General features: G+C 39.2%; 1 protein-coding gene across 10 annotated transcripts in view; it reads right to left on the bottom strand.

The window, feature by feature from the left end:
- Window positions 1-24,692, bottom strand: part of KMT2C (lysine methyltransferase 2C) — a 189,773-nt gene that overhangs the window by 60,670 nt on the left and 104,411 nt on the right. For 9 of the 10 annotated variants that reach the window (XM_040085195.2, XM_040085205.2, XM_040085215.2 and 6 more), the window contains 11 exons: window positions 23,085-23,199; window positions 22,115-22,287; window positions 21,182-21,342; window positions 18,703-18,816; window positions 16,417-17,150; window positions 9,067-9,186; window positions 6,513-6,629; window positions 2,730-2,831; window positions 2,447-2,551; window positions 1,096-1,277; window positions 212-376 (listed from right to left, as the gene is read on the bottom strand). In XM_040085195.2, the coding sequence (XP_039941129.1) occupies window positions 212-376; window positions 1,096-1,277; window positions 2,447-2,551; window positions 2,730-2,831; window positions 6,513-6,629; window positions 9,067-9,186; window positions 16,417-17,150; window positions 18,703-18,816; window positions 21,182-21,342; window positions 22,115-22,287; window positions 23,085-23,199 (2,088 nt within the window). The remainder of the gene's footprint in view (window positions 1-211; window positions 377-1,095; window positions 1,278-2,446; window positions 2,552-2,729; window positions 2,832-6,512; window positions 6,630-9,066; window positions 9,187-16,416; window positions 17,151-18,702; window positions 18,817-21,181; window positions 21,343-22,114; window positions 22,288-23,084; window positions 23,200-24,692) is intronic. The other variant, XM_040085235.2, reaches the window with a different exon arrangement.

Genomic DNA, 24,692 nt, shown 5'->3' with positions numbered 1-24,692 from the left:
GGGGGAAGAGGCACAGAGCAATTAATTAATTTGCCCAGAGTCAGACAGTTAAGTCTGTGGTACAACCAGGAATGAACTATTAAGAGACTTCTGAGACTCACTGTTCTTTACCACGTGACCATTTCCTTCATCTCTACGCTTTTACATTAGGGGGAAAAAATTAAAATAAGACTTGAGGAGGAAAAACATGTGAAATATTAGAAATCCTTACCGATCACACTGTCTACACTGAATTATAAGCTCCTCATCCCTGTACGTGCGGTAGCAGATTGGGCAGGTAGACAAACTCGCACAGGGAGCACACTGTGTGTAATTATTTTGCCATTCACATCTTAAACCCGGAGAAGTTGCTCCACAGTGTCTGCACCAAACACACCTGCAGAACAGACAAAAAGATCTATTACTGTCACTTCACAAGGAAGACCATGTTGTGGCTTTAAATCTCTTCCACTTAGAATGAGGTGAGTAATTAAGTTTTAACTTAGCAACATGTTTAACCACAAATGCTCAACAACATTTTTTTGTACTTTTTGAAGAAAAATCCCTAATTAATAATTCCCCTGGAACTGCAAAAAGCAGGCAGATGGGTTCTTGTAACAGCTCAACAGGTCAAAGGAGTTCCTGCTTCCAGTTGCCATTCACTTTGAGATCTGGAGACTTAACCATGTGAGAGGTCTGGTCTGTTTGTGTTTCACCCAAGTAAAACAAACGGTTTTCACAGGGTTTTATTTTGAGAACACTTGGGTGAAGCACCCATTCATTTTTCCAACTGAACATTGGAATAAATTACAATGAATGTAAATTGGAATTTTTTTTTTTTTTTTTGCTGTGAGTTTCAGAAGAGAAATTTTGTCTATCTCTGCTTCTGTGGTTTTTGGTATGAAGAAGCGGTTCTAAGAGGAGGTAAGAATTTCCCTTATAGAGTGATAATCGAAAGAAACAACTCAGAAGCATTTTGTTGGCTTTGTTTAACACACCTGACTTAAGACACAATGAAAACCTCGTTACAACCCAAGTGACCTTACAAACACGGAGTGACAGAGAGAAGCAGAAGAGGCCAGCAGTCAGCAGGTGTGACCCCAGGCCCAGACACACCATTTGCACTTCCAGCCTCCCTTTGGCACGGTCTGCAGGGGCGGATCCAGGCAGTAGGTGTGGTAGCTGATATCGCAGTCGTCGCACAGGAGGAGCCTCCCTGGATCTGTGGCTTTCCCGCAGGCTTCGCACACCGTGCACTCCAGGCACCTCCAACCTTTGCTAAGTACCACTTTAGTAATCTGCAAAAAAAGCAAGGTGAGAATTAGTTGAAAATGGCTCGGTGAAGTGTGATCGATGTATAAATTAAGGTCTGGCTTGTGGAGCTCAGGACGCTCTCCTGGGCACACCATCCACATCTCAAGGAGCTCTTTATCAATTAAACTTTCTGAAGCTTCAGTGAACAGGAATGGATTAAACAGAAAGAAACTGCCCTCCTTTCTCTTTAAAAAAAGGTGCAGTGTTTCCCTTTTTAAGTCACTTGGGACTTCACCTGACTGCCAGGACTTTTCAAATATCATGGAAAGTGGCGTGGCAGCTGCATGAGCCAATTCCCTCAGGGCTCTGGGATGCATCTTGTCAGGCCCCAGAGACTTGTGCACATTTTGGTTCCTCAAAGGTCACAAACCTGATCCTCTCATGTCATGGTGTGATCACAGAGCTGGAGTTTTAGCCATCTGAAGCAAACAGCTAACTTACTGCAATTAATATATAATGCAAGAGTAGTATATAAACAAAAAGTCAAATTATAATTGCATGAAATATGCATATGGCATTTTGCAAAGTATGTGAAAAATAAAGTTTTTTGACATGTTTAAAAAAAAGAAGTCCCACTTTTACACAGATATACTTACATCATAACCAGTGAAAAGCATATAGTGTATATACAGCAGTAAATAGCTTATTTTGTGCTTGCTAGGTCATTTCACAGCATTGAAATTTAATTTTCGCACATTCTCTCCTAGACTAATGAATGTAAAATGTATTAATTAACCACTCCAACTGCTGTCAATTCTGACAGCCAACAGGCAAATTGAATCAACTAAACCTTATGCCCCAAGTAAATGAAGATGCAGTATAATTTTTTCTTTGTTTTCAATTCTGCCAGTATCTAGGTTTAAAGCTTGTATCTCGAACTGTTATTTTAACCAACTGCTGGATAATCAGCGCTATTTATGGTTGTGAAATTACAAAAAGGTTAATTTCTCTTGAGGCTATGCATACTATAAAATGACATTTAATTAAAGTCTTTCACAAGTCGCATACAAATAACGGTCACATTAGCTGATGAATATCTAACAAGTTAATGACTCCCCTAATTGCCACAAAACCAAAGGCAGCATAGTGCTACTGAAGCACAATATGAAAACAGTGCAATCAAGTGATTTTTGTGCGTAACAATGGCACTCACCTTAATACTGACACAGTAGGGATGGTAACACTGCCCACACTGGGAACAGGCCAGCAGCCGGCCCTCGGCACCTTGGCCAAAACTCCCACAAACCACACACATATCCTGCAACGACACACAAGAGCAGACCCTCAACACGTGCCAGACACTACACTCTGAAAGCTTGTAACTGTAAAATCCAATGAGCCTGCTGTAAAATTTAACTCCTAACAAGGACATTCATGCGCTTTTTTCGAATTAAGAGCGGGGAAACAAAATGAAAAATCGTAACGATTATCCTAACCTGGTGGAGAGTGAACTTGTCACTGTTAGAGAAGAGGACAACTGTATTATGCATTGAGTTTTCTTCCTCATCTTTATTAGCTGAAATATCCATGGTTGTGACCTATTAAAAAAAACACAAAATGTAAATAGCAAGCACATCACATTTTCTAAGACCAGACAAAATGTAACATTCTCTAAGTAAGAGTTTTGCAAATATTTATTCATAAGGCTTAAACTTTCATAAAAAGCTACCTCCATCAGGAATTACTCCATTAATTCATGTTTTCTCATTATCAGTATTACAACTTTACAGACATATTCTCTTTCTCGCCTTTTTTCACCTTCACATATTATCCCATTACAATTCCAAATGGAAATGGAAGGAAAGACATAGTCAAAGAAAAAAATCACTAAGCAGAAATTGTCATGCTGTGCCCAGTCTGCTCTGTTCCCTGCATGTAAACACTGAAGTTCTCTTTATCAAAAAGTTAATTGCAGTGACAGACTTTTGAGTATTAATTCAAAGAGCAGCTGCAGAAATGTAGTTTGTCCCATATTGCCTAAAATGTGGTTTAGCTAATGCTCCAAGTATGTTAGAGGAATAAGCAAGAGCTCTAAAGTTACTCCAAAGTTACTCGCTGGAAGCAGTTTGGGGCTTATCTATCTTCACCATAAAAACTTGGAGTGAACTTGAAACAGCTGTTTTGATCTCAATCCATCAGCTCTTACTATAGACAGTAATTCTTCTTTTACATTAAATGATTTTTATTCCGACCTGCTCCTTACTAATCCAGCATATTCATATACAGCTTCTCAGGAAGAGAAAAAAGAATGCAAGATTAAAACTGTGTTCTGATTTTCATGAGAATCTTGCAGTACAGAATCTGCTGTCCACGAATTTAAACTAATAGGCCCAGATCTTAACTCTAAATCAGGAATATAAGGGCACAGAGTTCTGTATAGAAGATCAAAATCATGATAGGGAAAATGTAACTTTGTTTTACCAGCTGTTCCAATCATATATATGTGGATTATTTTAAATACCGTGTAAGTCCTACAGAGATAAGTTTTGTTTAAATAATAATTTAAATATTTTATAAATCCAAACATAACTCTAGGGGCAAATGTAAATATCACTACATCAGAGGCATCCTAGAGGAATCCTTCAGATACACAGTTGCTGAAACTCAGCATTTACTTCGAAACAGCTAAAAAGGGAATATATTCTTTATGTGTTTTGATTACCAAGTTGTAACTAACTAGTTAACTCCAAAGCACGTGAAACACCTGGATACCTTCAGGGACAACATTTCCCTTACCTACTTGCCCACAGGTTTCACCAAGTTTTTGTAATGGCACATTCCAAAGAGCAGAATTTGAAGGACCGAATGACTGCAGTGTTGGTGTTTGCTGAACCACAGCACTGGCCCACCAGGAGTTAACCTGTACCCACCTTTCTCCCCATTCCCAAAACATATCAAGGTACTTCCAAATCTGTGTGTTGATCCCATGCTGAGTAAGAATTATTTTGTGCAGATTGACTGAAAATATTCCCATTTCAAACATTTATCTGGCAAAACATTTATCTTGGTATTGCTACCTTCATGTACTCAAAAGGCAGCCACATCTCTGGAACTCTGGAGCTGCCATCTATGTCATGACTCAAAGGATCAAATTTCGGTAGGAAACCGTGGAGAGTGATGTCCATATTGTATTTATAGCAAGTTACCTAAATCACTCTCCTCGGTTCAACAACAAAAACTTTTAGAAGATTGATCTACAAACCCCAGCTTCTCTTGAAGTACAGATTTGTGCTTTGTAACACTAAAATAATGATGTGAATGCCTCCAATTCATTAAGGTGCTGTGAGTAGCCTAAGTGGAATTCATCCTGCATGTTTAAAATTATAAATTTGCTGATGAATTTTGACCATCCAATGCTTTAAAAGGGAAAAGTGACAGAGACAATTGTTCCTTTTTCAAAACGTAAACACTAGAGTATTCCAAGATACTATTACACAGGCAGCAGAGAGTGTGACACACTCCAAGAGATTACATGTAAGAACACTAAAACACAGCTCTAAAGAGAGTCTCAGGAATTACTTCACAAAGACAAAAAATGAGCAAGTCCCTCTCAGAACACAAGGAGAAGGATGTCTCTCAAAATATGCAGGGCTAGATGGTAATCAAAATTTAAAAGGGACGTTCAAATCGAGCAAGTCCACAGTGGGGGGGGGGAAGAAAAGAACTGTTTTGCAGTCCAGATTTCCAAGTTTTTCATACCAAAATTGCTTTTCTTATGAGGAGCAGACTAGGACTGTGTAGGATTTTTGAGTTTTAAAAATGGTTTAAGTATTAAGTAGCTTAACTTCAACTACAGTGAGCAATCATTTGCATACAATCACTTCAGTGCTTCTGAAGAATAGGAGACAGCAAATGTAATCATTGTTTTCTCAAGGGTTTCTGGACAGAAGCTGTGTACAGAACAGTAGACAGCTGATCACAACAAAGAACTGAGAGTCACTGCTATATTAATTCATTAAAGAGTCAAGGAAGCTTTAGTTATGGTAAATCACAATCTGTAAGGGCTCTCTGGAGGAGTCAGCAATTCTGGGGACAGGAAAATCTAATTGATACAACTTACTTCACTATCAAACTCTTGGCAAAGTCCTTCAGCAAAGCTACTTAAAAAAAGTTAAACTGAAGAGGAATGGTCCCTACACTGACACAGGACACAAAATAAAGAGGGGAATAAATTATCAGTTTTGTTTGCAGGAGAAGAGCACTAGCTGAAATCTGACAGGGCCTGCCTGCTAACAGGTGGTGGTGCTCAACGCACTCGTGTGCAATCTGAAAAATCAACTGAGAAGCAAGGTGACAAAGCCTGCCAACAGGATTGGGATATTCAGAGTAGTAAAGTCCAAAAGACAAGTGCGAAGCACTGCACAAGAATGTCATAAAGCTGAGTGCTGGGCTATAAAATAGCAGATGAAAGTCCACAAAGTAAGGAAATGAACATGACAAAATAATTGATATTGATGATAGAAATATGGAGTAGCTTCCATACAAGGAACAGCTCCAAATACTGGCATTCTTCATACTTCCAAGTCAAGAGTGGAAGAAAAAGCAGGAGTAATCATGGAGTCTATAGAATCTGAGTGGCATGGATGGAGGAGGTGAATAGAAACCAGCCTTCCAGTCTCTTCTCTAAGAACACAGAGGGGCAGGGCAGACAGCTAATCCAGGAGGCAGCCACTTAAAACTGAAAAAGGTTAACATGGTTTTCCTGAAGTTGTTTCAAAGTGAATGGGCAGATTTATGAAAGCAAGCTCCAACACAGGCTGCTCAAGACAAAGACACCACCTCTTGTTCAGCAAGTCCCCAAGCCACAAACTGTTGAAATGTCTCCTCCTCCTCTGTTCTGCACTCTTGCAGCACCACTCAGTCTACAAGAACCTTTGCTCTGGTCCCCTACGGCTGCTGTCACATTCTCATGCACAAACCCTGCTCTCTCCTTCTGGGTTGTTCCAGTCACTGCATCCAAGGAAATGGAAGGAGTACTTTAAGACCCCCAACTGTTGTGTCTTTAAATGGCAGGAGCAGCACAGAATTGCCTCAGGCCCACTGAGCTGTAGTGCTCTAGTTCATCATCACAAGCAGTAACAGCCAGGTTTCACCAAACACCCCTGGCTCTGTACAGCTCGTCAGGTTTTTTTAATACAGCATCTTAATACAAGAATTATAGCTGAACAAAATGGTTACATTAACAGACTGCAATATGCATTCAAAAAAGATGTCCTTACCCCTGGAATGACCACAGCCCCGACTCCATTCTTCAGTTTTGATCTTCCTCGGCCACCTCGTCCTGACAGACCCGCTCCACGCGGCCTCCGCTTCCCTGGGAATCCTGAGCCTCGGCCCTATTCAACGTAAGGCAACAATGTAACTGCAACCTCAAGTTCTGTTCTTACACGGGACTCAAACTTGTTCAGTTCATCTAGGGAAAAGCTTAAGTGAAAAAACACCCTGTGATTTCAGGTGAGTATGAGCACACTGGGGCACGGTCATTAAATCTCTACACAAATCTGTGTGAAATACCTTTAATTACTTACATGGCATAATATGATCACCTTTATAATCAGTAAGAAAGCAGCCAAACCCAGGAATGTTTTCTGCTCAGGAGTAACTGGAAATAAGGATTTCCCCAACCACTTCCCCGCCACCTCAGCTGCAAAGTTTCCAAAATATATCTTTTATTCTATGATTCATTTTGCTTTTCTCTTTAAACAGTCAGCCCAGACAGTCATGGGACTTCTGCACAGGGTCTGGACATTTCATTACTGGTAATCATAGATGCTTTTCTTACACTATGAATAATCAAGTGAAACCTGGAATTTATTAGGATTGAGTCCCGCTCACAAAGCAAAGTGGGAGCTGGCTCCATGAAACTCTCCTAATTCAGCATATACAGAGAGAGTTTTTATATTAATTCTACCAATTACACTCAGATCAACATTCCCCATAATGTGAAGTTTTTCTTACACAATCTCCATTTATTTACAGACAGCTTCTTTTCTCCCTTCCTAATTCAAGATGCGGTATTATGCTTTGGAGTTACTCACTGTGTTCGACTACAATTATCTCTGGGAGAGCAAGTATGTTTTTACTAATAATTACTTGTTATTCATACAGTTACTTGGGTTTGAAATTTCAGGGCTTTTTGTTTTTGTTTTGTTTTTGGGTTTTTTTTGTTGGGTTTGGTGTTGTCTTTATTTTTTTTTTTTTTATTTCAGAATGAACTAACCTCCCTAATCACTTCCAGAGAAAAATAGAACATCTTCACGTCCCCAAATTCTGGCTGATATCTCAGACATCCTTACAATGTGTCTCAGAGCCTCCAATCTGTGCAACTGATAATTACGACATGTACTCAAATAAGCACCTTTCCTAGCACAAAATAAGCACTGAGATTATTTAATACACTTTGTGTTTGCCAATAATCTCAGCTCCCAATACAGCCCAGGTATGGAGTACAGAGAATGGGGTATCCAAATGTTTGCTGCAAAATACTTTTAATACCACAGAAAAACATTTACTCCACAAAACAATGCTGCTGCAAGCAACAAAGCTCCGTGGGGACTGTGTCACCGACAGACACAAAGGGTCTTTACTGATGGAGGCAGGAGTTCCTTGGATGGAAACAAGCACTGTGGGCTCAATATTCCCTACAGTGTTTCTCAAATATTCCAACTCCTGCTTTAAAGAAGTTATAGAACTTCATGGTTATAATTAAAGGGAGAACTGAAGGATCCCAATGGTAAAATCTTATTAACATCCACCTAATGAAGGAAAGAGAAATTAAATTGACTCACACCCCAAGTAAATGTAACACAATGATATTTGAGGAATGAAAGGAAGGATGCTGCTGGAGGCTGAGGTGAAATAAAAAATGTCCTTAGATATATATGGAGCTAATACATATGCACACATAGGACATACAATCATCAATTTTTTAACATGGAAACTCTTCTGATAAGCTTCTTATTTTCTGTTTCAGAACAGGTGTCAGTATTGTTATTTTCACACAACTAGTAACAGGAGTAAGCACATACTTGTATCAATGTTAATGCTGAGTATTAAGCTGAAAATTAATGCTTAGAGCAGCAAAAGCTTAAGCTGATGTCAAATTAAAATAAAATTAGCATGAGAGTTAAAGTGAGATGAACTTAAATCATTGGGAAGCTACAGCTATCTGTCAGTTTCGTAATTTAGTTGTTGGTTTTTTGGGGTTTTTTTTTGCCTTTACTTAAACCAAATAATTCTCCTTTAGTTACTCTGGGTGTTTTTAATGGCAAATGTCACTGTGGATACAAGTTTTGGTCCATCTAATCAGGTAGGAAAGTTGTTACTTATTCCCCCATCAGCTAAAAACGATGTCACTTTGATTCCAACTCTGCAAGATTCCTCCACAGCAACAAATTCAAGCCATCCTTCAGACCTCTGCTCCTTTCCATGCCTGGCTTACCTTACTGCCAGTCTTAAGGACATTTTCCTTCGCAGGTAATTTATTTTGACAGCTAAGTAAAGCCAGCCACAAAAAGTGATGTACTTACACACAAAATTTGGGTAATACAAAGTGCTCTTTGCCATTGAAAATCAAGGCAATGCCATCATACCGTACATTCTGGAGAGCTCACATCTTTTAACCTGAAAGCTCCAGAGTTTCAGTAATTTTTAGAGGCCTTGAACAGTAACAGAATGGAAGATTAATTAACGTGTGAGATACAGAATTTCATCACTAATCTCTACAGCAGGAAGATAGCAATGGATACATGAAAATAAATTCAAGTTATTTACCACTTTGATGCTCCAAATGGCACTGCCAGGAAGCTGTCTGGATTTAAAAATGTCCCGACCTTCTGAAATGTCTGGGGACCAGGAAGGTGGGCTGACTGTATTATTGGTACTCCAAGCCCCCTAGGATACGGTAGGTGAGAAAATAGATGTATAAAACTTTGCAACGTAAAAAAAAAAAAAAAAATAAAAAAAAATGCAAAAAGCAAACAAGCAAAAAAAGCAAAAAGCAAGCAACAACAAAAAAAAATCTGAAAAGCAAAGCACATGCAGGCATAGGCATTTCTACATTAACTTGAGTAGTCAATTAGTTCACTGAGTGAGCAGAAAGTGGGAAACGTTTAGGTTCTCATCGAAACACGGCCTAAAATCAATTATTTCCTTCCAACTGATGGTTAAGTACAACAAAATAAGTTTTATAAACAAAGCTTAATATAAATTTAAAGCAAGCAATCGTAACAACAACAAATTATATGCCTAAATTTTATTGCATCAGTGAGGAAGACAGTAGTTGGAGGTGGTAACATCCCTTTTTATATTCCAAATCCCATTTTGAAAGAACTGATGGCCTCAGTTGACTTTTGAAGCTCAACTACCCCCAATCACAGCAACAACTCGTCTGAGAGGCACAGCAAACAAAAGGAATATAAATAAACCACTGGACAAAAGAAAAGGAAAATAGCCATGGTAATCAACAAAGCAGCTCATTCCTGCAAGTCTGCCACAAATAAACCATTATAAAATCCTACCACTGATTTTTTTCACCCCAGTGTTCTCATGTTATGCTATGGTATCACATTTTAACATGTTATTATGTACTTGTAATAATGTACAACTATATGGTGTACCTACAACCTCCTTTAAACTAATTATTATCCCTGTTTATACAGATCCATCATGGTGAGGTATTATATAGGACTGTCATTAGAAATAAGCAAAGTGAGAAGACAGACAGACAAGGAAAAAAATGCTGAGGCTCCTTCCAGAAAGTAAAATCTGTGCAGGACTTTCTCAAGCATGGAAGAAAGATTGTGGGAGACAGACATCACAAATAACTTCACTGCCAATTTTCACATTACATTATTATTGACAGTACATTTTCCTAATTCTGCATTTGTGAGAATAAAAAATATTGAATACCAGGATGAGAAGTGGAACTGATGAGAAGTGTAGGTTCCCCTTCCCCAGAATGCCATTCAGCAGAATAATCCCAGGGTAGATATGGAATAACCTCATGCATACAAACAATCCCAACTATTCACAACTGCTCACAAGGGTAAGCCCAAACACATTTACACCTCTGAATACTGGGATGTACAATAACAATAAGCATCAAGGAAAACAAAATGGCTTTGCAAAAGGTGTTGGTGGTTTTTTGTTTTTTTTTTTTTAAATGGAATTTCTCCATCGACAACATATAGGAAATAAGCTTCTTTACAATCAACAACTCCATCAAAACATATATTCATCTTGGATTGCAAAGAGGTGTCTTGCTAACAGCTGTACTGACTGAAAACAGAGCTATCCCTCAAGTGATCTGGCACAGCAGAGCCAAAAGAGAAAGCTCGTCAGTGACCTAAAAGCCTAATTATGGATAAAAGTCACATGGTAAAACACCAACACTCGGTAGAACCCACAGCGTGGACACAACGGTAATCAGCATGAATCTGCTTTCTAAATCTGGGAGTTTAGCTCTGCCTGCACAGGAGAAGGAATATGGGAAATACAACACTTAAAAAAACCAACAACTTGACAATTCTGCCCACACCAGGTGGTAACTGGACACACAACCTACAAACTGCTCTGTGCCCAGAGACCTGCGTGCTTGGGATGTCCACCAATGCCACCCCTCTGCCAAGGGGCTTCCAAAACCCACTCCAGAAGAACAGCTCCTGACAGCAGCTGCTCAAGGGTTCCAGTCAGTATATTCCAGCTGGAATAAACACTCTGGATTGGAAGATTCTGCTATTCCCAGTTTTTTTCCTTGACTTCATATAGGTGGTCATCATGCAGACAAATCAGAAGAGGTTCAGCACCCTCTAACAGGGGAACAGTGCTGGGCAGAAACCTTCTGCACCTTCAGACCTAGAGATGGACAAGTCCCTGTTCACACCAAGGGCACAAGGACAGAACATTTATGAAAGAACAGGGACATCATGTCAGAGATGGAGGGGGAAAAAAGGAAATTTGATACACTGGTAGGCAACTACATCAGCAGGTCTGTGGCACAGGAGATTTGCCTTAACAATTCCAGCCATAGCTTTAATATCAAGTAACAGTCAATTTCAGCAAGTAAAATTCAAACTTTCACTGAATTTTAATTAGTTTCCCCATTAATTCTAAAATTCATAATGCATGGTAACTGTTCTTATAAAATGGCAACTCAAAGAAAATCTGTGTAGCAACACAAAGAAAATCTGTTTACCAAAGAAACAATCTTTACATGTCTCTATAAAGGAGGCAACATGCTGACTGTCAAATTCAAGATCTTAAACACGCTGAAAATACTTAACAACTAAAATTACCTACTCTTAGTTTGGAGGTACAAAATTATTCTCCTTTAAAGAAGATAACTTTTCTAGTGATTAAATATATTCAAAAGATTAAAAACCTAAAAGAATATTGAATCTCAATATGAAATATTCATTCTTGCAAAACAAGATGATTTGTATATGATTCATGAACCATATTGTTAAGAATTAAATTGGAAATTTAATCCAAGTTTTATTGTAGATCAGAAAAATTTGAATTCTTGGTCAGATAAACTTAATTAAAACCACACATTTCCACAATACCAGGAACAAATGAATTACATCAAAGAGATGCATTAATTATATTTTGGCTTTTAATTAATGCCTATTACCACACAACACTGAAGAGAAAGTTCTATTCAGTTCATTTGTATCAGAACCCCAGCAATAATTATGTACTGTGACAGACACAGGAAGTTCTAATTCTCCATCATATTCTTGAGTCCTCAAAATTGAACAACACAGCTGCAAGTAAATTATAACAAAAGGAAACCCAGTGTCAGCAAGGGTCAGGAGATCTCACTAAATTACCACTGACTGTGTTTAGCTGCTTAACGCTTTATGAATCCTGCTGCAATTGCAAATGCACAAAGCTGGATTTGCAATTTAATATTTAATGTAATTTTAGGGTTGTGAACCAACTTTAATCACTTGAAAATACAGCTCTCCTCATTAAAAAAAAAAAAAAACCAAAAAAACAAAACAAAAACAAAAAAAAACCCCAAAAAAAACCCTTCACAAAAAACCAACCAAGCACCAAGCATAAAAACCGTAACAAAAACTGATCCTTGAAAAAGACTCTTTTTTAATCTTTTTTCCCCAACATCTACCTTTACAACAACATACTTAAGTGATACCATTTAAGTGAAGACAGCAAAAAAGCCATACCATCCAAGACAGCACACATCCAAACCCATCACAGGGCTCTGACCTTTCTGGTCTTGTTTTAAAAAAAATCTCTTGAAACACCAACAGATATTCAGTGTGTGCTGCATAACAGTGATCACCAGCATGTTCATGAAGAAAATTAAATACCTCTGAATATGGTATTTCTCAAGGAAGACATTCCGGAATAATACTAAAATAGTATTTATGGGATTTACAAAACTAAGAAGTTCATTGTTTTTTGTTCAAAATTATTCTACGGAATCCTCTCAACTCTTCACCTACCAGTGCTTCAGTGCCAGAATTTGTACTGCCTTCCATTTACTGACATAAAATCTTATGCTTTCCAGTACACAGTGTCATAGCAAAAATAACTATTTCAAATCTGTTCAATTCAGATACACAGAATAAACACAACACCATTTAACAGAGACCTCCACAGGAAATAGACATTTTCCTTCAGAAGATTCATATCAAACTGGATCTGTGTCAGAGTAGTCATTAATAAACTTACATGAAAATTTCTACTGAGACTACTGCTTCAGAAAAGAGAAATCTGGGAATGATTGAAGAGCATGTCCTGCTCCTGACATAAATCTGAAGTTTATAGGCAAGAGCAAAACATCTCCATAGTCCATGCAGAAGAAACTGGACAGACACAACTCTAAGGACAGCACTGTAAAAACCTGACCATGCTGGCAGCTCGGGGTGAGTATCTGTGATCTATGAACACCTAAGTTTCATATACGTGTAAAAATGAATTTGGCTGCTCTGTGGAGTAGGGGAACAGGAACAGCAGTGAGTCCATGGAACAAAACCCAGTGAGATGCTGAGGCTGGCAGGTAGAGGGTCCCTTCACAGGGCAGAATGCAGCTTTCCTGCAGCTGAAGGTATGGATAACGTGCTGTCCTAAAAACCAGTCAGTACATGGCACCTTACAGACAGGAGCTGACACGTTCCCCCACGTGGAGTAAGTTTGTACCAGCCAAAGCCAATCCACACGGCTCCTAACTGTACCTACACTTGGATTTATACACAGCTCCCCTTTCCATTAGAAGCTGGATTTTCTCCTGTTGATTCTAAGCAAAGTTTGGGATGCCTGCAAAAATGTCAGGAGGCAGAGGGATGCTGACATCAGTGACACTGATTGCAGCCCTGGAAGGGGTTCATGAAGCCTTTTTAAGCAGAATATTGCCTTCATTTTTGAGATGGGTTTTAGTCCTTTCCAAACAGGAGCAATGTGGTGTTGCAGATAGATCACTAAAGCAAACTACTAATATTTATCAACACAGGAAATTACTTCAGATTATGTGTAATTTTGTATTCAGTGGCAAACCAGAATCATTATTCAAATGTATTTTTTAGCAATTGTATTACCAGATTCTGAAGAAAGGGCTGATAATTCATCCTACTGTCCAGCACAAGACATTAATTCAATGAGAACAAATGCAAATCAGAAACAATCCTTCTACATGGATTCCCCTGACTCCAGTGAAGCATGTGTCTTATAAAATTGAGGAGAAATATATCCAAGAGCCATAGAAATTTTTTTCTTATTCTTTTTTATAGAAAGTTCCATAAAACCATTTCAATGGATATATTATTGCATTTTTAAAACAATAAAAGGACATTCCAACAAAGTAATCTGTGTATTAGAAGCTTTCAAACTTCTAGGAGAAAACGCAGAACATTACTATTTGTGAAATTACATTGGCTTGTCTTTGGAGTTCACAGAGTGATCAGACTGCATGAAGGAACTATTTTAAACCTGAGCAGGACAAGGAATAAGTTCTGCAATGGAAATTCCTTTGCACAACAGAAGAGAGCAGGCAGGCACAGGAGCCACAGCCTCTTTAATCAATAAAACCCACCCAATTTGTGCAACTTTCTGCCTTCCCCCTCCAGGACAGGCAGCTAAGAACTCCTGCAGCTGCCAGGTAACACTTGTATGGCAAAGCCTCACACCTGACACAAAGCCACACAATAGCAATATCTAGCAAAAAAATAAATAGCAAAATATGCTATTTTATAAACAGAAAGAAGCAGGCCCCAAACTCATAAAATTAACCCACTTTTGAGAAGACAATTGCTCTTCAGTGCCACCCAGAGAAGAATCACACACGACCCGGCTTACTCCAAAGAGCCACACCTATAACTTTACAGAAGCACCTTCTGTATTTTTTTCCCAATTTTTCACTTGCTTTTAGATCAATGTGATCACCTCCAGGTGAAGAAGAACTGAAACACTGAGTTAGGTTAAAATATTTTAAAATAAGCTTATGTCTCTTCTTGATCTGTGGAGTTCCAATGGCATGGAAAGTATGATGGAACGCCACCAAGGAGCATTTTTCTCAGCTGCCAGCACCTGCCTTGTATGATGCTTTCCAAAAGCCAGAAATGGAGAAATCCATTCTGAAGTGTCTGTAGTATTGACACAAAGAAACAACAGGTCTTTATTTCTCTGGGTTTCTACCTGGTGAAAAACTGCCTGCTTGCCTTCCAACCTATCCCAGAGAATCCCCATGTAACAGGAAACCAAACTGTCTGGATGCAATCCTGTGCCATGTGCTCTGGGATGACCCTGCTTGAGCAGGGAGGTTGGACCAGATGGCCCACTGTGATCCCTTCCAACCTGACCCATTCTGGGATTTTGCTTCTGCTACTATCCACAACTCTCCATATGGAAAAGTACACAGTTCTTTCAAAAAAGGAATGTTTTCAGCAGAAAGAATAATTTAACCCCCCCCCCAAATAAACCTAAACCTTTTTCTGTCTGCAATCCAAAGAGATTTAAATACATGACTTCCACATTGTGGATTTGTCCAATTACATCTTGCTCAAAAGGGAAACACCTGCCTTTAACTGGACATTTAAAAATCTCTTCACAGTCTATAGAACATAATTCAACAGCTTTCAGTCCCTTATCACAAGCCCAGAGCAAGAACTTACAAGTACTGAAGAGAAATGTGTTTAAGGCATTAACACATTTCTGCAAATATGATATACACACTTGACTGTACAGTGACCCAGGAAAACCTAACTGCAGCACAAGAAACACAGATCTCCTAAACCCAGTGGAAGCAGCAGAAAAACTTTCCAGAACACTCTCTCATACTTTAGGAAGCAAAACTTTTGAACCTTCAGGTGACGTGTGAAAACTGAAAGAATCGTGCAATATATTAAAAAAAGCTAAGTCCAGAAAATCATTAAATCATCAACCTTGAAGTCCCAAAGACTAAAAATAAATTATGATGAAAAGATGAAACACTATCACTGACACACTTTTTGTATAGAATTTCACCAACAAGAAATGAATACTCCAGACTGATAAAACATTTTCCTGGGAACACAACTCAAATAGAGAGAAAGACGCTGCAGAAAGTGACAGACTTGAGGATTCTTTTCACTTATCAAATTTAATCCTAGTCAAACCACAACGATTTGTACAAGATAGCTCTTGCATGTTGTTTCCTAATGTAACAAAACCACAAAATTATTTACCACACCATTAGAAATGTCGATCACGAAAACGTCTGGCAGAGTAATGGACACAGAGTTGCAGAAGCTTCTTCTCTAAAGCCAGTTTAAGAAGCTTTAACACACTTTGAAAGTACCAGCCAAAATAAATGCATATATGAAAAATATTAAAAGCTAAGTAGCACAGCATTACGTCTACCTGCATTTGTAGCATATTGTATGACAAATACAACAAATTTTCTTCTAGTTTGCTTCAACCATGAGCCACAAGAAACTTAAATTGTCACCACAGAAGCTTTAAGATGGCTGACTTTTTCATTATTTACCAGAACATTAATTCCTTGAAGAAATAAACTACATGTTCACTTAGGAAAATAAACACATATTAGAAGAAACAGGCGGATTTGATGACTTATACTGCAATTCAATAAACACATAATTAAACTGTGCACGTGCTTACCTGTCTGGATCTGGGTCTTCCAGGGGAAAACTTGCGTTTGGTGATGGCCGGTTTTCCCATGCCGATTTTTGGAGTGACTGATATGTAGGTGGTTGGGAGAGCGCTCCCAGCAGCCGGAGGCAGCGCTGGGGGCTGGCTGTGCTGCACATCTCGTGCAGAATGCAAGTCTAGAGAAACGTCTGGTGAGGAAGACACGTTTGTCTTGCTTAGATTAAGTGATGGGGGAAGTGAGGGGCAGGTCTCAGCTGGTGGTTTTATGGGTTTGTCTCCAAGTGGTGAACTATTTGCAACACCTCCATTTGAAGCAGTACTTTCTACTTCTAGAAGAGCTGGTGCTTCTGACTTCTCACAGGTTTCTTCCTTTCCTACATCTTTCTGCACTTTCATTATTTCCAGTTGTTGTTCTACAGGGACAGAAATATCTCCTTTGCTTTCAGTCTCCAGCATTTCTGGTGTCACAGTCATGGTCTCAGGTACTGAAGACAGAGACCGACAGTCTGCTGTGGACACTTCTGATACCTCCACACTACCCTGAGGCAGATGTGTCTCTTCAGCTTGTTTGTCCAACTCCTGCTGTGCTACAGCTTGAACACCTTCTACCACTTCCATCATTTTCTCAGTCTGACTGTCACCAGATGCTGGTGTCTTTTTAGGAGACATTTCCATTTCAGCTGGATTGATGTCAACGGAGACTTCTGCTTCCAGTTGTGCGGTCTTTCCTTCTGGTGATATGCCTGTAATTAAGTACAACCATATTAAAGGCCCGCTGTGAAAAAGAAAAAAAAAAGCTTCTGCTCTTCTGGTCAACAAGTATACTTGGTATACATCATGCAGGCCAACACATATCACTTTACTTCAGTGAATTTAATATGTAGCTTAAAATACACTTCATAAATATCTTTCTTTGTACCTATTTTTACGGTAGTCTGTATTTTTATCTCATTATTTTTCTCCCCTGAAAACACAGCAGAGTAAACTACAAGAAAATGGACTCAAGATTAATTTTTGAGGAATTGAACACACATTTCTAGGTAGGCAGACAAAAGCAGTTTCTTCTTTTTAATTTCTGTGTATTGAAGATGCATGCTATCATAAATTCATGTATTTTAAGCTACTCTCCCAACACTTCCAAAAAGCTAAGAAGAACAGGACAAGTACAAATAGAAAACATTTTCCTCCTAAAACTCTTTCAGACTTTAGGAAATCAACTGAAATGAAAACAGCTGCTGCTGGTTTAATTTAATTTACTAATGTATTACGAATTTCTTTCAAAAATATTTATCTAGCCCTCCCTTGAACCAAATCAAGCACCTTTCATCCATTACTTTCTTCATCAAGGAGTTCCAGAGTTTTTGTTCCACTCTATAAAGAACCACATTCTTTGCTCTGAATTTGGCTTCTCACACCTTCCTTTGAAGGGCCCTGATTTTCTTACAGGCCACTTACTTCTTATTACACTTGCACTCTTAAACTCACACTGCTACAACTTCCTTAGCCACTAAAGTTCACAGCCAGCATTTTATTCTGAATATTTCTCCACAGTTTAAATCATGGCCTCTTCTACCACAGGCTGGGACACACAACTGAGTGATCATAGCTAATCAGAAAAGTTGGGATTTTTTTTTTTTACTTTCTTGTCTCCCCTTATAGCAACTATCCTCCAGCATCATCTGGGACTGAATGGGACATCCTGGCAAGTTCTTTACCCTTGATAATGGTCACTAACACATCTAGTGGATTTGACCCTTCTTTAGCTGCTCCTCCCTGTGTGTTGGGTAAGATGCAGCTTCTCCCAAAACAGAAATGATCAGCTGCTGCAACCCTGTCAGGAAGATTATCTTTTACTTACAAACGCGAAAATCTTTAACCAAGGATGCCTGTGGAGTTACAAGCATAAAGCACGTAAGAAAGAGTGAGTGGCAGTATTTGGCTAGCAACAAGTCACTGGGTTTTATGATAAAACTTCCGGTGTACAAAGCATTCAACTCTTTTCCCAGCCTGGAAAAAGCCAGTCCCAATGAAAATGTAAAACAAACAAACAAAATAAAGCAATACAAATATCCTGAAGATTCTCTCTGCCTTCAATAAAACACTTCTTTTATTAAACTAAGAAGTTAATACCCTTGTTTGAGAGCTCAGAACTGTTGCAATGTGTCTTCTACTGTTTTCTAGGCGCTTTTTCCTCTTGCATTTATAAAGCACTGCAAACCTTACTGACTGGAAGAAGGTTCTGGTTCTGAAGGGTTCTGAACTGGTATTTGCTCAGAGTGCAAAACTCTTTCTTACCTTCTGTAACACACCCAATGGCTGATTCCTGATCAGGGCCTGCACCAGTAACAGGTTGTTCCTGAAATGCCATATCCTCTCCACCGCTTTCCATTTCCATTTCACCCGTACAAGCTTAAGGAGAAGCAAAGCAGTTATTAAAATTGCTGTGTTTATTCTACTACCTTGGCATCAGCAACTGCTGTCACTGTCTGACCTTTTGGCTAAAGAAAGACTGATATTCAATGATGACAGGATTTAGGACAAGTCAGGTCAGCGAGAAGGTTACAGACTACACTGTACTCCTTAAAAATTAGGAACGTGCTACTCATTAACACTGAAGCTGATTTATACCTTTCAGATGGTAAAAATGTCTGTAAGGCAATTACATATGCCTAAAAGTGAAAATATGCACACAGTCACAGACTTCTGCACAACCTGAGCAACACAAGAAAGAATTTGCTTAAATTCCAAGTCTATAAAATTCAACAGAACTGGTAGCATGAAGGCTTTCAAATTTGTATACAAATACTGCAATGTATTATGGCATAGATACAAAGTTCCATCTACTATCAGCACTGGGAATTCTGATTTTCACCTTATGTGTTCACCTTAACCTTTGCATGGAAAACGCGCTAGTGAGTGCTTTTTTTCACTGACAGGACCATTACAGAGCACAGAAACAGGAAATACTTTTTTTTTTCCCTTGTATAAAAACTCTTTCAGTTAAGGAAATTCATTAAAATGCACTAAATGAAGTATGGAAAACAAAGTATACAGCAAGAATTAACTTGAAGAGAGCTGATCCTCCATGGATGTTAGCATAAAAAAAGTGAAACAAATATAGCTTTCTGCATCAAGAAAGTCTTTTGTAAGTTCAAAAAGCCAGCAACTATTAGGTGATACTACTTTTAGCACCCTAAAAGCTGCTCTCAGACTCTGCCAACTTTAAAGCGATATTTTAACTTCAAGGAAATGATCATTTACATTGGCTCCAAATCTGATTTTAAAGTACAGAAGTGCTCTCCTGGGTATAAAACACTGCATGACTGTACTGGTGTAATAGCTCTACATTACTCCTAGAAGCTGAGATGACAGTCCTGTTCTTCCTTGGGGACAAGAGCATGCTGTCAATGTTTCTACCCGCTAGAAATCCTAACAGAAGCATTGCTTAAATCTTCAGCCTTCCAGATAAACCTGCTACTTACTCAAAAGGGGTTTTTGTAGGAGACTGGGAGTTGTGCCAGTGTATGTTTTGCTTTGGACATCCTCAAAATGCCCTAAGAACACTGCCTGGGAGTCCACAGCCTCTCCTAAGCTTTCAGAAAGGAAAGGCTGAAGTGGCCACTCTTCCTACCCTGGTGGACATGTTCACTAACAGAGTGAATTCATTTACAAACATTTACCTCCTGTCACTGCCCTTCCTCCAGGAGCACCTTTTCCATCATGTCTTTACTGCTCACAAAAGGTAATGTACAGGCTAACATCAAAGGGATGACTTGTTCATACAAAACATCATTTTGAACACAAACATTAGAGTTTTGTTGTAGTTCAACACTTCCCCTTTCTTGCCAAAATTTACCAGGCTTTCAAAACCACAGATACTCATGAATAACAAAAGATCAGTGCACAATCACTGCTGCTTAAGCCCAAAAAATGCACATAGCAGTGGCTGTGCAGTTAATCTGTTACATTTTACCTTGTCTCTTAGTTTAACTACAGCTGTACTTCTCCATGGAAATGCAGCCTGGATGAGCATAGGGGCTGCCCAACAGATCACGTGGTGTGAAATACACAAAAGCATTTAGTTCTAAGTTTATAACACAGCTCTTGTGGATGACCCACTAGGCTCAGATTAGCAGATCCAACTCCTCCATGTGCTTCCGCACAGTTGCTGACTCACTTTTCAAAAAAATACTTTACACTTCTCCACAGCTTTCTGCCTTGTGCTTGATTTGTCCACTCAGACAAGAATGTCTCAGAAACAAGATGACTGATCATATATTGCTTTGAAAAAGGACACCTACTAAAAGCTGTCTAGTTAAATAAACACCTGTCCCTTGAACACAGTCCAGTTCCCACTGCTCTATCCTTCCTGGATAAAGTGAGGAGAACAGGCACTATGAGACTCACCAGCAGCTAGAGAGAAACAGAACTGAATGTCTCCAAGAACATCTACCAGGCACAAATGAGTGAAGCAGCCTGGCTGTCAAATGAGTACATCCAAAATAAATTAGGGAGGTTTACAGCTACAGGCTGTGAGGGTGGAGCTGGAAGGTCGAGAGCCACAATTATGGTGCTCACTAGCCTGTGTTTGTACCCAGGATCCTGAAGCCAGAAGGAGAAGCCACCCATGGACTGCTTGAGCAGCTGCTGTTAGATAAAGGGGTGAACCTCACAGAGCAGAATCTGAGTGGCCGCTTCACAAAAGACTTGGCAAGACTGCAGATATTAGATCTGATGTTAGCATTTTGGAACTGTGAAGTTTAAGTTTCATTACCTGTTATACTGTCAGGTTCAGGAATGAGTTCAGAAGTGTTCATTACATCACATGATTGAGTCTGATCCCCTTCTCCTTGTCTACAAAGAGTGCAGATGTAGTCTTTCAATTGAGACTCCAATTCACTACCCGGAGATCTGTCACATTCTATGTGAATCCATCTGGGGAGATGAATTTATAATGATTTAATTTATTGCGACTGTGATTTTAGTAATGAAAATATAAAGCATCATAGTAAAAATCCATTAAAAAATGGCAACGTTTCCCATTCCTATGGGGAAATAAGATTCTCCAACTGATGTTTGATTATGGAGAATTTTAGAGGAATAAGCAGGATATTGTCAGGATGTCAAACACTGAACAAACTTAAACATGAAGACTTAAATTGTCCCTAAAGCCAACCAGACTCCACAAGAGCATCATCATGATGTTGCACAGTGAGATACAATACCATTGAGTATGAAACATGGTTTACATTCTTAGAATGTTCCAAACAGTGTGACTTTAATTTTTTTAAATTACTAAAATAGAAAAAGAAATAAAATTAAACAGAAAACAAACTTGAAAATAAAAAAATAAAAAAAACAAACCCCAGATCACTGCAAATAACAGTCTTTAAACTTTAGTGCAATGACTTTTTTAGCCTGCTTCCTCACAAAATAGGTGAAATGCAAGAGGCAGCAGTAGCTTGCAGCAAGTAACTGCCAAGTACCCTCAGGTAACTGCCAATTAATATTTATTTGCTAAGATTAAAATAAAGCTACCTGCTATTGTTCATTGTATTTAGGGATGAAGGATCAAGGACCTGCACAAGATCCTGTGGCATTGTACATCAAACATAGTGTACATCCTTCCCAGAAACCCATCAGCATCACACAGCTCGTCATAAGCTTTATGCATTTTAGTACAAATTAATAAAAGCTGCATACTTACCTTTTGCACATGTGACAATGCAACATATCTTTCTGGAAGTCTTGGAGGCACAGTTTTTCACAGAAAGGACAAGATAAGTTGTCTTGCTGTTGGTAACAACTGTCACATACCAAACAATTATGGTGCCACTGACAACTTGTTCGTGTGCCACACTCAGCACATACTCTACAGTTCTAGAGATCACAAGAATTTAGTAGTTAATTATGATATTTCACAATGTCATAGAATTGCCATTAACTGACATTTTCCTGTTTTGAATTAAATTTAATAGCTTTTGTCCCTGACAACCCAAAAAATTATCCAAGATCTGATAGCAGAGCCTGAATAACCTGCACAACAGCAAGAAGTTTCCTGACACTACTCCCTGACTTGAAAGGAGTATTTCTTATGAGATCAAACTTTTTTATTGCTACTCTCAGTTATCTTAGTACTGCCACAAACTGATATAACATTATATAGATCTCATGTACAGAGATTCCCCACCTTATGCTGCAATTACTTACAAAGTTACTGATAAAACAACAAATTCATCCTGCCTTCCTCAAATGCACTGGAACCTACAAGCTGCAGAATTGTTTTGGGAAGCAGAGCTGAATATAAAGAGACTTCAAGTATAGATGACATATACTACTATATAGCTTTGAGTTTACATTTTCGTTCCCATTGTATCATGAGAGCAGCTGTTATTAACAGCAGGTTATCCACTGCACCTGGATCCTGAACTTCCCTTTTCCCTCTGGAGGTTGATTTACTGTCCTACATAGGCTGCTTCAGCCACAGCACTGCCAGCTCCCCCCATGGAGCAGCTGTAGAGCCACAGGATTTACATCCAAGTTGGATTCCTTCAGAAATTACAAATTACATTACATGGCAACAGCAACCCATAATCCACCGGGAACAGCACAGTGTGGATAACAAAATTTGGGCTCTTATAAATGACAAGGAGTTACTCTGAAGCCTTTCCACTCACTTTACATTTCCACCCATTTGTTGGTACAGCATCCATAACTGGCTGTAGACAGAAAGTGTGGTAGCCTTTGTCGCATGTATCGCACACCAGCATCTTGTTGTCTTCCCCAGAGTGTCTAAGGAAAGTAACAAAAATTACTTCAATAAGCAGCAACAAAATACCTGTTTCAAGAGAAGTCTGAACAGGGAAGACACAGGTGTGCACATAAAAATATACAAACACTACTTACAAACATCTCCAGAGACAATGCCTTCATATTCATTTTTAAATATGAATGCAGACCACTGTTTTTATTCACCAAGAGCTGAGCCTGTGCAACCATTGTGAATACTAGGTATTGGCCCACTTTCACTTACACACGTGTCGACAGATTTAATGGCCTTTCTATACTGAAATCACTTCAAAATCTGCAAAATACATTTTATTTCTTTCTGAAGAAAACATCCAATTGTACTTGTTTCTGCAGTCTGACTGTGATTTTTTCCAAGGAAAAAGGAGCCATCAAGTCTGACTATTGGAGCTCCTACAATGTCAAACAATATGACTGCAAGAGCAAAACAAACATTAAAGGAAGAGATTTCAATTTTTCTACAATGATGTATTACAGAGCTCCACCAGAGATTCCAGTGATAAAATAAATTTGCTGAGAACAAGACAAATAGTTTGGTAATATCTAAAGGCATTGTGTTCTGCCTTAGTTTAAATAAATTAATTCAGTAAGTAAACATGCAACAAGATTTGCCTAGATAAAGCCTTGCAGTATATGGCATTATACATGCTAGATACTACCTCATTACCTGAGAGACCTGGTATTTTAAAAACCCCTCTCTTTGCATGAAGATATCCTTAAAATGCTGTTCTTCCAATAATGGTGGAAAAACTGCCGTACTGCATTAAGTAATTACAGAATCAAAGAACGGTTTGAGTTGGAAGGGACCTTGAAGACCACCCAGTGCCATGGGTACTGACACCTCCCACTAGAATAGGCTGCTCAAAGCCCATCCAGCCTGGCCTTGAACACCTCCAGGGTGAGGCATCCACAGCTTCTCTGGGCAATCTGTTCCAAGTGCCCCTCTGCCCAGCCTCTACTCGTGCTTGGGATTGCTCCAGTCCAGGTGCAGAACATTGCACTTGGCCGTGTTGGAGTCCATGAGGTTCACACAGCCCCACCTCTCCAGCCTGCCCAGCAGTCTCTGGTTGGTGTTCCTCCTCTTCAGCATCAACTGTCCCACACAGCTGGGTGCCACTGGCAAACTTGCTGAGGGTGCCCTCGACCCCACTGCCCACGTGACCCAATTCCCCAATTCTGACCCCTGAAGAACAACACTCATCACTGGTCTCCACTTGAGTCCTTGACCTCAACTCTTGAATCCACGGAATGCTTCATTTGTCAAATCCATTTCTCTCCAGTTTAGAGACAAGGATACTGTGTTGGACAGTGCTGAACACTTTGCACAAGTCCAGGTAGGTGACATCAGTTGCTCTTCCTCCACAAACTCTGTAACTCCATCACAGCAGGCACCAAATTTTTCAGGCACTGTTTGCCCTCAGTGAAGTCATGATGTCTGTCATCATCAGCTCCTTATATCTCATGTATCTCATCACAGT

This window comes from Hirundo rustica, chromosome 1 (genome assembly GCF_015227805.2).
Source record: "Hirundo rustica isolate bHirRus1 chromosome 1, bHirRus1.pri.v3, whole genome shotgun sequence".
NCBI lineage: Eukaryota > Metazoa > Chordata > Aves > Passeriformes > Hirundinidae > Hirundo > Hirundo rustica.
Note: the sequence above shows the minus strand (reverse complement) of the source record. Positions and strands in the feature narration are given on the sequence as shown.